A 12,815-nucleotide genomic window follows, 5' to 3' on the forward strand; every position below is an offset into this window, starting at 1 on the left:
TGGTGTCTGAATATTGGCACCATAGATTGCGCTAAAATGAAGACAGAGGAGGCAGAAAAGGAAGAGCTCTTCATCTTTGGCATGAGGTACATGCACGGCTATGGACAAAAAGGAATGAGAGGGAGCAGAAGGATAGGCACAAGGTTGGAGAAATAATCACTCCAAGCTGGGAAAAAGAAAATTAATTCCTGTGCAAGATATACAGATATTTTAACTTTATTTTGTGACATCATAAATGACATTTCCACCACAGTCATTTACTGCAATGCATGCTGATGACAGCAGATAGTTTATAATGACCTACCAGTTAGTAAATTAGGTGTATTGTTGTCCAAGTACAATAATTCAACATTTTCAGAGAATCATCTGCATAGAAAGTCCTTAAAGCACAGCCTTAACAGTCAAGCTCTATTGAGTGACTAAAATGAAACTTGTTATTTCTCTTGGTAACACATAATATTCTTAGACATGTTCATGCTATGATGATACATGAATCAGGGAATGACATCTGTCCAAAAATATAATTCACATCCTATTGGAGAAACATGTCATCATTGCAATGCATATAGTACATATTTATTTAGCTTTAAAGACCCAAATGGGTAATCAGTTTAAAGATTGAACATGTTTATTGAGTTGATGATGGCTTACACTTACAGTAACTAATGTATGAGTATTTAGCAATGACAGAATCAATTCATGGGTGAATGCAGATGTAGAAAGGTGTAGCCATTTTGCAGTTCTTGGCATTTACGCACTTACAACCTCAAACCCCAGTAAAACCTCTCCGGCTGCCTATTTGGCACTGAGGTCCACCACTAGATGCTGGTAGGCCATGGTCTTTCCTTTAAAACTGGCCGCTAACAGAATATCCTTATTGTCAACAGAGACCAGGCTGAAGCCTCGAGGCGCAAACATGTTGAGTTCCTGGAAGGGCTGGAATCTTTGAGTGAGGTCGTCCCACAGATAGATTCGAGAGAACGAATAATCGCTGCCCAGCAGAAGGTACTGCCTCACTCCGACGCTGAACGGATACACGGTCATTGAGCCACGTGACGGCAGGGTTTGAATCTCTACGAAGCGTTGGTTGTCCCAGCGCAGGATCTTCGAGTCTCCTATGAAGCGGGTGAGGCAGAGATACAGCACTTTTCGTACCCAGAAGTGCTTCACCATCTGCACGTCACCTGAATAGGTCATCTGCAAATGGTACTCAAATTGGCGTTGGCTGCGGTTCCACTGATACACCACCGGGGGCTGCGAGGTGCTAGAGAGTATGAGACGAGGTTTGCCGTCCACCTCTAGGAAGTCGATGTGAGTGTCTCTGTGCCAGGGATGGAGGGACTGGTGTGAGTAAAAGCCGTTACTGTTCCAGCGGTACAGGCTGGTGGAACCGGCTTTGGAGCTGTCAACTACAGCAAAATACCAGTCTCCTTCGATCTGGAAAGTCTCAATGAAGTTGGGTTTACGAACACGGGTGGTGTCGATGTCCTGGATTTTGACGAAACGCAATGGACCTTCCTCCCATCTGACAACAACAACAGGATGTCACAATGATGTCATGATGATGATGAGGATCACATAGAAACAGATATTATGTAAATCGAACTCCTTGAGATATTGAAACAAGATATTAAATACATTTGCATTCAGTGGTTTGGTGCTAATTTAAAATGTTTTACATGTTAAGAAATAAACTGTGTTTTTGTGAAGAGTCAACTGAATGGTGTACACTCACATGAGATGAAGACTGTACTTATTATAGTTTTCTATAAAATAGTGTTTTAATTGGGCTATGTGGTGCAGGTCACCCTCTATGGAAGTTTATTTCCACTATGGAATAAAAATTTTAAAAAGGTAATTGCAACTGGTTTTCTCACATTTCCAAGGTTATATCTCATAATTCTTACTTTTTTCCTCAGAATTGCAAGTTGTGAACTCTCGATTGCAAGTTTACGCCAAGGAATAAAATCCCTCAGAATAGTGAGATATAAACTCATAACTGTAAAATGTAAACTCTGAATTGGAAGAAAAAAACAATCTGAATTCTGAGCTTATATCTCGCAATTCAGACTTTTCTTCGCATAATTGCAAGAAGAAAGGTAGAATTGTGAGACAAAATGTTGCTTTTGCCAGATATAAATGGTTCAAACTGTTGTAAACTTTTCTTATCAGAATTGTGAGTTTATATCTTGTAAATATTTTTTATTTTTTTTATCTTGCAATTCTCAGAAAAAGTCAGAATTGCGAGGAAGTCAGAATTGCTAGAAAAAGAAGTTTTTGTGAGATATAAACTCAGAATTGTAAAATGTGAACTTGGAATTGTGAGAAAAAAATGTCAGAATTCTGAGTTTATATCTCGCAATTCAGACATTTTTCTCAGAACTGCGAGTTTATATCTCACAATTCTGTATTTATATCTCACAATTGTGGCTGGGTGGATAGATTTGATGACAAAGGAAATCCCAAGAACCGATGAAAAAGTAGTTTTTTGGACAGATAAAGGAAATCGTTATTGTGTAGATCACTCTCTAAAACTCACAAGTTTAAGTATAATTGACATAAAACTGATGATCATGATGATCCACGTCAATAGATGGCACTGCAGTGACTGATGATAAGACTGTTGTGGTATCAGTATACTAAAAGTGTGTGAAGAACAGAAATGCTAACACTAAAGAACTACTAAATGCACCTTTAGAAAAAAAAAAAGTAAAAAAAAAAAAAAATATTTAGGGTTAATTCTGATTATACACGAATATAAGGATTGTCAGACAATATCTGAGTGTCCATAGACATACTTGTAGATGTGGGATCCTCCAAAGAGCTGAGCCACAACCATGTAGAGAGTGTTGTTGATAACCACAGGTTTACAATACACAGCAGAACGAGCTGGAATGCATATACATTAGTACATTAGTAACTGAATGTAACTACGTTTTGAACACATAACACAAATGAATCTTGATGCACTTTGAGTATTGATTCTTAATGTTGAGTGAAATCGAATACTCCAGAGGTTCCCAACCTCTGAAATATTCAGAGCCTTCCCTTGTGAAAAAGAAGTGCACTTAATTATACTGAATGTGCACTTGTAGTGTACTTCAATTCTTAAATGTATATAAAAAATAAAAAATAAACTACTTGCAGATGATATTAATGAAATAATAGTCTACTTTACACTTTCATTCAATTAAGTTTCTGAATAGATTAAATCCAGTTGTACAACACATAGGATTTGTACAATGGGTAAAAGGATCGAGAAACCACTGCTTCAGACAATACCTCCACACTGTAGAAAAAAAAAATCTGTGACATTTACGGTAAAATACCGGCAGCTGTGGTTGCCAGAACTTCACCATAAAAAAATATGGTAGCAACATTTTAGGTTTTACAGACAACTTCAATTCACAGTAAAAAATGTATTTCATTAACTGATGTAATGTTAATAAACCAACATATTGAAGTACTAATATCTGTTTTGAACCATTGTAATGCACTGATAACCACCAAAAACAGGTGGTGATGAGAAAGTCACATGATGAACCAAAGCTCATCACAAACAGCTTTTCTACGAGCCGAGGAGGGCAATAATTATATATAGAAGGTGCACTGTGTCATTCACACAAACACTAAACACCATCATGGTGACACACGATACTGAAATAATGCAATAAACATTAATTTAACAACATTAGATGTAAGATTAAACCCAAATGTACACAACTGATAAGAAAAAACTAAGAAACAGTCATTTCAACCAAGAAAACCCCCCCATCAAATATGAAGTATCATGCAGGGAATTCTGCGAGTGTCACTTTACGGTTTTTCACTGTAAATTATAAAATGACTTTTTCTTTTTCACTTCCAAAACCTGTAATCTTAACAGTATTTTACTGTAAAATTACATTAAATGTAATTACATTTATTCACCGTATATAGTATGGAAACGTACTGTTAGCCAATTAACAGGTTTTTACTGTAGAATTTTTACAGTATTTTACTGTTAAAGTCACAATCATTTTTTAATTTTCTATGGAAATTTCTATTTGTATTGGTTCTATTAAATAAAAGTAATAAAAAAACAACAACTCTGTTTTGTAATTTTTGACTTACATGTGATGTTGTAATGTGTCTTGAAAAGCATGTTCACATGATCCCAAATGAACACAGTGCAGATTCCAGTGTTGGGCTGAGCGAAAACTACGTACTGGTCATCATTAAACTCGTATGACTCCACAGATAGAGACTGGAACGAGTATGTCTCATATACAGCAAAATCTGGATTAGAAGAACATTTCATATCAGAGTTAGTGTATATTGTGAGTTCTTTAACCCATTTAATCCACCATATTTTAAAGGGGTCATGAAATGGAGTATCAAAATGTTCTTGATATTCACACATGTAAGAGGTTAATTTGCAATAAAAAACAAACATGCAAGTTTCAAAACTCAAAACTACCTCTCCAGATTACAACATGAATTATGCATTGCTACCATTCTGAAATGCCAGCATTTGAAATGGGAAGAATTGTGACGTCACAATTTTCCTCGACACGCACTTAACATGCGTCATCGCCGTATATAATATCAAGGAGGAGTGTTCTTAACAACTCATCAATCTGTTCATCAATCACAAGACATCAACTAAGACCTTCAAACTCAGATGTCAGTGGATGCAAAGAATCTGCACCTCCAAAAACCTTCGCATATATAGCCTTCCTAAAGATCCGAGCATTAGAAATGCATTTTTAGATCGTCGGGGACATTGAATGCTATAATGCCAAACAGTAAAACTCATGTACTCACTAGTCCACTTTCACAGCCTCATTGTGTTTAAAATCACACTCTTGCAAACTATTCTAATTAAAACTTTCCAGAAAATTTTAAACAAAGATTGAAAGCTTAATGGTCCTTTCACGTGATCATAGTAAAGCGATGTCCACATACTTTTGTCAATGTATAGTACATATGTTTTACAGATATAGAAATATTACTTTCAGATTCCAGGCACCTGTCTGAACTGCCATTTGTTAAGACCTGAACTGGCTTACCTGCGCTAATGCAGTTGAAGTCACGCGGTGTGAGGTCATGGATGCGTCGGCCCTGGAATTCAAAAGGACTGGCGCAGTATATGGCGGGAACTGAGGTGTTGGTCTTCTCCATCCAGTCAACCAGCCATTTGATCTTACAGTCACAACGGAACGAGTTCCCTCGCAGGTCTCTGCATTGGAGACAGAAATAAAAAGGTACAAAAGAGATTTAAAAAATATACGAATTTTCACCTGTTGACTCTGATCTGTGAGTGGTTTTCAAATTGGGATCTGTGGAACATTTGAGTTTTGTGAAGAAAGATATAGTTCAGTCATGAAACTCTAGATGGCGCAGGCGACGGGTGGTTAACGTAACCGATGATATTCAGAGAGTTAAACGACTTGGCACAAGCTGATTGGTTCATGCTGCATATGCAGCCAATGAGCTTACTGCCTTGCATTTATATGGCTGGCTAGCATTCACTAGAGATTCCTGCAGCGCGCTTTCAGAGTTCCTCTGAAACTCTCCACCAGCTCCACCTGCATAGATCTGCTATGGGTTATTTTATATGCTATTTGTGCAGCAGCAGTATGTCTTAAATACTCACAGCACCGTAACGCCGTATGCATTGGCAGTAGCAAGTTCCTGTACTTGCTTGCAGCAGCAGCAATAATCTACAACTACAGCAAGAACCAACAGCAGCAGCAATTCAGCAGCAGCGTAGCAGATCTATTCCACCAAGACCAAATACATTAACATTGTCATATCCATCACCATGCTAAAATCTTCCGAGAGTTGTCATGATTGATATATATTTAATTTTTATTTCTAAATAAGCTGATTTAGCTTTAGTACAATCAATGCTAAATAAAAGCTAATCATTTTATTTTGGAAACATTTAGCCTTTATAATTTAATGCTTACTATTTTTCACATACAGTATAAATGGGTTTGTATACATGCAAAGAAAAGGCTTGTTTTTGTAAGAGTCCCTCACAGGGGAATATCTGGGTGTCTGGTACATACAGGTCAGTGAGGATGTCCAGGTGTTTTAAGAGATCTCTGGGAAGAACCTGCAGGTTGTTGTTGGACAGAGACCTGACAAGGAGAGACATAACATAACCTATTTATCATGTTGGACTGCAAATTTACCCCATCATTCTTCATTCAAATCTATAAGGTACAATAACCAACACATTAGTATGTGATGTACTCTCTGAATATTCAAGATTGTGGAGTGGATCATATATAAAAGTTTTCTGTTCCAAATGAGTCTGAACTGTTTTGGAAGTAGAGGTGTCAAAAAACTATTTGGTTGCTCAAGACAAAGCTCAGATAAAATGTATCCATAGAAATTTATTTATAAGTATTGTCCATCCTGAAAACCACTGTATAAGTCGCACAATGATATTTTCCAGTCTGTAGGCCTTAATAATGTTAAAATATAATGTCTTAATATTTAAACTATTCATTTAAATCATATTTAAGATGATTTTAGCAATGAAACAAAATAATATAGTTTATTTATTATATTATTTGAACTTTTTTACTTGTCTTAATCCAATTGGCTTTTCTTCATTTATTTGTTACCTGTGTCTACACCGGATGCAGCAAAATACTAGAACCCATTAAAATAAGTGATGCTGGCTACACTGGAAGCGGCGTGGCTCGACGTGACAACTGTCGCATCCGGTGTAGACATGGTGTTAAAATGTCATTTTAATAAAAAATTAAAGTTTAGTGAGGACAGTCCTACATGTGAACTGCCCGATGACATTTTTCAACTCAGTTGTCTAATGAATAAAAAAGCAACTGTAAATGCTTAATAAAATTCTATTTAAATGTTGCATTTTTAACACTGTTAAATGCGTACGTCAAATGGATTTATTCAGTTATTTACATTTTTATTTTTGAATCATTACACTGATAACTGATGACTTTATAGGTAGATGCAATACATACAGATGTGTCAGAGACTTCAGTCCTCTGAATGTGTGCTTTGACAGGGCTTGGATGTCATTGTTCTCAATAAATCTGTAAGGAAGTATGGTTAAAAAAAGAGAATATGGAAATTAAATGAACCATTTAAGGCATGTAAATTAATTCAGCCAACAACTCATACAAATATTTGTAGATAAGATATTTACAGGTCAAGTCATTAAAATGATTTAGGTGCTGTTTGCCATTTCAGAGAGAAAGATAAAAGATTAGGACAGGGATATTAATCAAATGCATATTTTCTCCTGCTATATTTATTGTGATAAACGCTAAGGATGTGAGGGCATGCTGCCTGTTCCCTGATGGATTCATGAGTCACAGCATTAAAGAAGACGATGCCTGCCTCCCTCTGCAAACCTTGCCACATTTGCTTTGTTAAAGCTTTTAGCTTAATGACACTGAGGTTGTGGGCGTTTTCATTAATGCTAAAAGCTTTCTGCAACAGCAAGTCCTTCCCCCTCTCTCTTTTATCTCATTCACTCTCTTTCTGCAGTCAATGAGCTGCCAATGCTTTCATCTGAAAGACAACGCTACCTGAATCTTAAGAAGGACTCAGAAGAAACTGCAGAACCTGCATGAAGATGAGAGACACAGACATGCACACGCACAGTCTCGCTCAGTACCTGGAGAAAGCTATTAATATTCCCATTCATCTCAGTGGCTTTCAAAAAGTATTTGATTTAAACATTTTTAAGAGGTGTCACATCTGCTGTTATATAAAGAAATGCAGTGTTGAGGAAAGTTACTTTTAAAAGTAATGCATTAAAAAATTTATTTACATCCATCCAACCATCCATCCTTCCATCCTTCCATCCATCCATCCATCCATCCATCCATCCATCCATCCATCCTTCCATCCATCCTTCCATCCATCCTTCCATCCATCCATCCTTCTATTCATCCATCCATCCATCCTTCCTTCCATCCATCCAACCATCCATCCATCCATCAACACGGAAACATACTTACAGGTACTGCAGATGTCCAAGACCAGCAAAAGCATCATCAGAAATCAGAGAGAATGTGTTTGAGTTCAACAGCCTGTGCAGAACAAAAGAGAAAGAGACAAAGGTAAAAGCGTGCACTTTCATCGAGCTGAACATTTCTCATATATTTTAGACACAGGTACTATATAGATGACAAACAGACAGCCTTTGTTAAATGTAAGCCCTCTGAAATAACAAAGATGGCCAAATCGAGAGCTCCAAGTATTATAAGCACATTGTGCACTTCACTCCTAGTCCTCTACAGTCCTTAAAATAAAAAATGAGTCCAGTAATCAAGCATCTTTATTTATGCTTTGAACTAAAACGTCAAATAGTAGTGTACTTCAAATCTTAAGAATATGTTTTTAAAAATCTGTACTTGCAAATAATATAATATTACTGAAATAAAAGGCCACTTAAGTGTATTGAAAGAGGGTACATTTTCACGATTATGTTTCTAAACACAGCCAAGTACACTTTTTCTCACTAATGTCAAATTAAAACTTAAAGTATTTTAAAATCGCTATGTTTTAATAATCTTTTGTCATGATTTAAAGAAGTACATTTATTTGAACGTGTTGACGAACATCCTAAATCATATGTAAAGTACTTGATTATCATTTCAACTGTAGTGTGTTATTCAATATTACATTTAAGGTTAATACATTTAATAAATTGCAACTTCATCAGTAAGAATGTGTAATAAACCATAAATGCACATTTAAAAAAAAAGTAGCATAAATGCTTGTCAACAACATTTCACAATTACTGCCGATCAGAGAGTTGCACAAAAGCTTGTCAATTTTTCAAATTATGAAGTTGTAATGTACATATTTGTGCGCAAACACAGAGAAAAATATGTTAACTCTGTGTCTAAAAGATCACAAACATTTGAAAACAGTATTGCCCGAAAGATCACCATGCAAATCTAGTATCACTGCTTTATGTTATTTATTTGTATAATATAATTAAACATTACATGTATGATACTAATATATTTTACTGATATTGCAGGACGTGTCTATTTTGTTTACTGTCTCAGAGACTGAAGAACTGGCATGCTGTCATTTGAAAACAAACTTCTCTCTTGTGTCTTTCTCACACACACAGAGCGAGGACAGAAACACTGTTGTTGTGTGAGTGTGGGCAGTCTGTAAATGGAGGGTCTGTCACTGATACACATCACAGTACACACTGCTCAGACATGCAGCTGACGAACGTTACAATCCTCACTCTTTTTTTCACTTTCAAACACACACAGGCCATAATAAGAAAATGCGGAGGTGGATTATTGTGCATTTGGTACTTACAGGAACTGCAGTAGGTGCATGTGGGAAAAAGCTCCTTCAGGAATCTCTGTGAAAGCAGCATTCACCATAGTCCTGATAGAATAACACAAACACCACCATCATAATCATTATCATTATCATCATCATCATCATCATCACAAATATAGTTGCTGTTACAGTCATCTTAAAGTAAAAACTCATGAATTCAGAAAAGTCTCTTCAGAACATCTGAAAATCACATTGCAGAAGGCTCTCATTTTAAGTCTCTAAAACCCTGCCTTGAGTGAACATTTATACACAAAACTAGATTTTCACATTTTCTGAACACATTATGAATGATGCTTTCCTGTGCAAAACCACCACAATGCTAAGATGTTTATGGTGGATGCTAGGGAATCTCTTTGTGGTTGCAAGGCACTATATGTGATTTTTATCATGTTGATATGTAGTTCCAATGGTGTTCTGCTATTATGGTTACTTTAGCCCAAGTCAAAAAACTTCAAGCAAGCTTCATGATTTGAAGTATCATTTGGGTGCATAGCATGAGATGAGTATGCATTTCATATTTAATACTTACATATAATAGATTTAGGGGCTTTAACTCTAAGTATACCACTAGCATTATGATGAATAATTTAGGAGAAGCACCACTTCTTCCCAATGTATATATCCTTTACATAGTTAAAAGTCATTTTAGTCTAATTTGGAGCAGTTATGTTTGGCCTTTTTTCTTAAATAGTTGCTCTGCACACCTGAAAGGATCTCACGATTTAATTATTGGAAAGTAGGACACAGATCTTCCTTCCCTCTCAGTCTGAAAATAAGGGCACCATTATAGAGTGCACAACTCTATATACAGTACTACTCGGCTAACATTAAATCTATAGTTTGAGAAAGTTCTTCAGAATACGGACATGAATATGAGTAAACTCTTCATAAGTCTTCATAAATGAATGACGTGCATGCAAATAGTATTTAATGAAATACTATGGAATTGTGTGATAACTTGAGTGAACCTAATATTGTATATAAAACACAAACAGGGAGAGGAAAAACCTTGAAAAATCATGAGACAGTTGATGAAATAATAATAATGGTATCTGCGGTTATGTTCTCCCTGAGGATAATAACTGTGTATATGATGAGGTTTCTGTGGTTATGTCTCTACAGCAGACGTAAGCTGACTAAAAAAGAGCAGCATTTAGACTTCACCACACCTTCGATCAGCTCAGCAAAATTACTTTCTGTTCATCTGCCCAGTCAGTTTAACAAGGAATAGTTCACCAGCATACGAAACTCAAAGTAATCCATTCAACTCTGCATTACATAGCATGCACTATATATGCACTATAGACTTCTCAAGCCATAAAACAGATCTGTGTGATAGACAGACTAAAATGAAGTTATTATTGCTCACTAATAATTCCCCTCCACTGCAGCTCTGACAGGTGAAAAATTCATTTCAGTGACTAACAAATATCAGGTTTGAATATATATGGCAATATAGAGTCAAAATGACTATTTTATAATGTTTTTTGTCCTTTTTTTAATCTTTTTTTAGTCACTATATGGAATATAGGGCTCTATTTTTTTTTGTTCAGACTTCTTTATTATTGTATCATAATCACATAAAACTTGTCACAATTCTAAAGGAATGACGCCACTTGACAGGTGACATAATGGCCAACCTAACTGTCTCCTTCCTATTAATCATCTACTCTAGACAATCCATGTTATGCTGCTGAGAAAATGGTTTATAGGCAAGTCGATGAAAATAGTCATTTTATATGAGCAACTTTCACCTATTTTGAATATGAACAAAAAAAAAAAGAGAGAAGAAATAGGTACACGTGATCTTTCCAGTACTCACAGGGAGATAATTCCTGGTGGGAAGCTCTTGGGAATGGCCTTGGTGTCCACGCAGAAGGCACTGTCTTTAGTACAGGAGCAGGTGGCTGGACATCGTGGGGTTTTGGGAGCTCTGCGGCCCATGGCCATCCCAAACATCCACAAAAGCAGCACGCAAACAGACAGCCGCCAGTCCGGCCATCGAAGGGTCCGTCTTGGCCTTGCTTCCACCATCTTCCACCTTCTCTTCTCCAGCTTGAGTTTTCTCAGTCAAGAAACACAGACGGCTGGATGATCCTGGTTTCTATCCGTCCCTTTTAAGGAAACTGCAAGAGAAGATCCAGGGTGTGAATGAGAGATGTGGGGAGGTGTTAGACTCAGAAGAGAGGGACACAGATAGAGTGGGCAGAGACTGCTGTCCCCTGGGTGCGTGTATGAGGGTGCATTTGATTTTCCCAGTGTTCTCTGCAGTCGTATCTCTCTCTCTCTCTGTGGCGCAGCCGTCAGAGCACAGACTGCAGGAGTGTATCAGCCAGCGCTGCTCTGCACACGCTCAGCCTCAGACCAGAGTGCAGCAGCGCTGACATTGAATTATTAACAATCGCATGGACTAACAATTAAGCTGCAGCAGGGAACACAGCAGAGAAAGTAGTGGGATGGGGAGCTTGAACTAAGATGAACAGGCAGGGGTGATGGACCGGTCAGTGGAGGCTATACTAACTAATGTACACTCTAAAAAATGCTGGGTTGTTTCAACCCAACTTTGGGTCAAATATGGACTAACCCAACTTCTGGGTTAAAAATGTAATGTAAAAATTTAACCCAACCCAATTTAAGCCTCTTGTTTATGCTCAGGCATCACATCTTATAGAAGTCAGTTCACAAGCTTGAAAAAGCACCTTCTAGAACAGTATTCCTCAAACAGGGGATCATGAAGTTCATATATTATGAACTATAATTCATTATATCCAATGTAAAATATAAATAACATTTTTGCCAGTGAAAAACAAGAAAGAGTTGATTTGTGGTTTTGTGGTAGTTGGTTCCTGTTGGTCGTAGCTAATGACTGTGAATTAGAAAGTTGTCCGGGTTGATGAGAACAATACATGTACCCCCCCCACACACACACACACACTTTTGTGGCGTCATAGAGTGCCCATTTATGAGCTTTTGCCAGTGTCAACCTATCATTAATACTGATGTGTGTGTCGAGTTTCATGAAATTCTAAGCATGATAAGTGCCTTAAAAACACCTGAAAATAATATTCAAGTTCGACATTTTGCCATGGCAACATATTTAAGATATCAAGAATCCATTAGCAGTTTTACATCTGCCATGTTTTGACACTATTCTGATGAAGAAAATCGAGTAAAAATGAGAGGCTGATTTCAAAGCATTTTGAAAATGACACACTTCCTGCTGCCAGCTGGTGGCGCTATAACGTTGACTCCTAATAGTCACATCTATGCGATCTGCCTCATCGAACAAACTGCTGAAGATTGATCAAAATCAGACAAAGTGTGCAAAAGATATTAGACACTTCCTGTTCCCCTATTTTCACCATATTTTCCTTTCCTCGCCACCATTCGAGATATCAAAAATTCCTTCACAATTTAGCATCCCCAAAAGGACAAGTATATCAAAATCCAGAGCATGCATTTTT

At 37.0% G+C, this 12,815-nt stretch overlaps 1 protein-coding gene across 1 annotated transcript; it reads right to left on the reverse strand.

Annotated features, from left to right (window-relative positions):
• Positions 1-200: 200 nt before the first annotated feature.
• LOC107678470 (leucine-rich repeat LGI family member 3-like) lies at positions 201-11,645 on the reverse strand. Its single transcript, XM_016473746.1, has 9 exons — positions 11,174-11,645; positions 9,325-9,396; positions 7,998-8,069; positions 6,993-7,064; positions 6,057-6,128; positions 5,052-5,221; positions 4,114-4,278; positions 2,799-2,889; positions 201-1,525 (listed from the first exon to the last, which is right to left on the reverse strand). Exons 1-9 carry the CDS (start codon positions 11,383-11,385, stop codon positions 796-798), a joined length of 1,656 nt encoding a protein of 551 aa, XP_016329232.1. The 5' UTR covers positions 11,386-11,645; the 3' UTR covers positions 201-795.
• Positions 11,646-12,815: the final 1,170 nt, after the last annotated feature.

This window comes from Sinocyclocheilus anshuiensis, unplaced genomic scaffold (genome assembly GCF_001515605.1).
Source record: "Sinocyclocheilus anshuiensis isolate Anshui unplaced genomic scaffold, SAMN03320099.WGS_v1.1 scaffold112, whole genome shotgun sequence".
Classification (NCBI taxonomy): Eukaryota; Metazoa; Chordata; class Actinopteri; order Cypriniformes; family Cyprinidae; genus Sinocyclocheilus; species Sinocyclocheilus anshuiensis.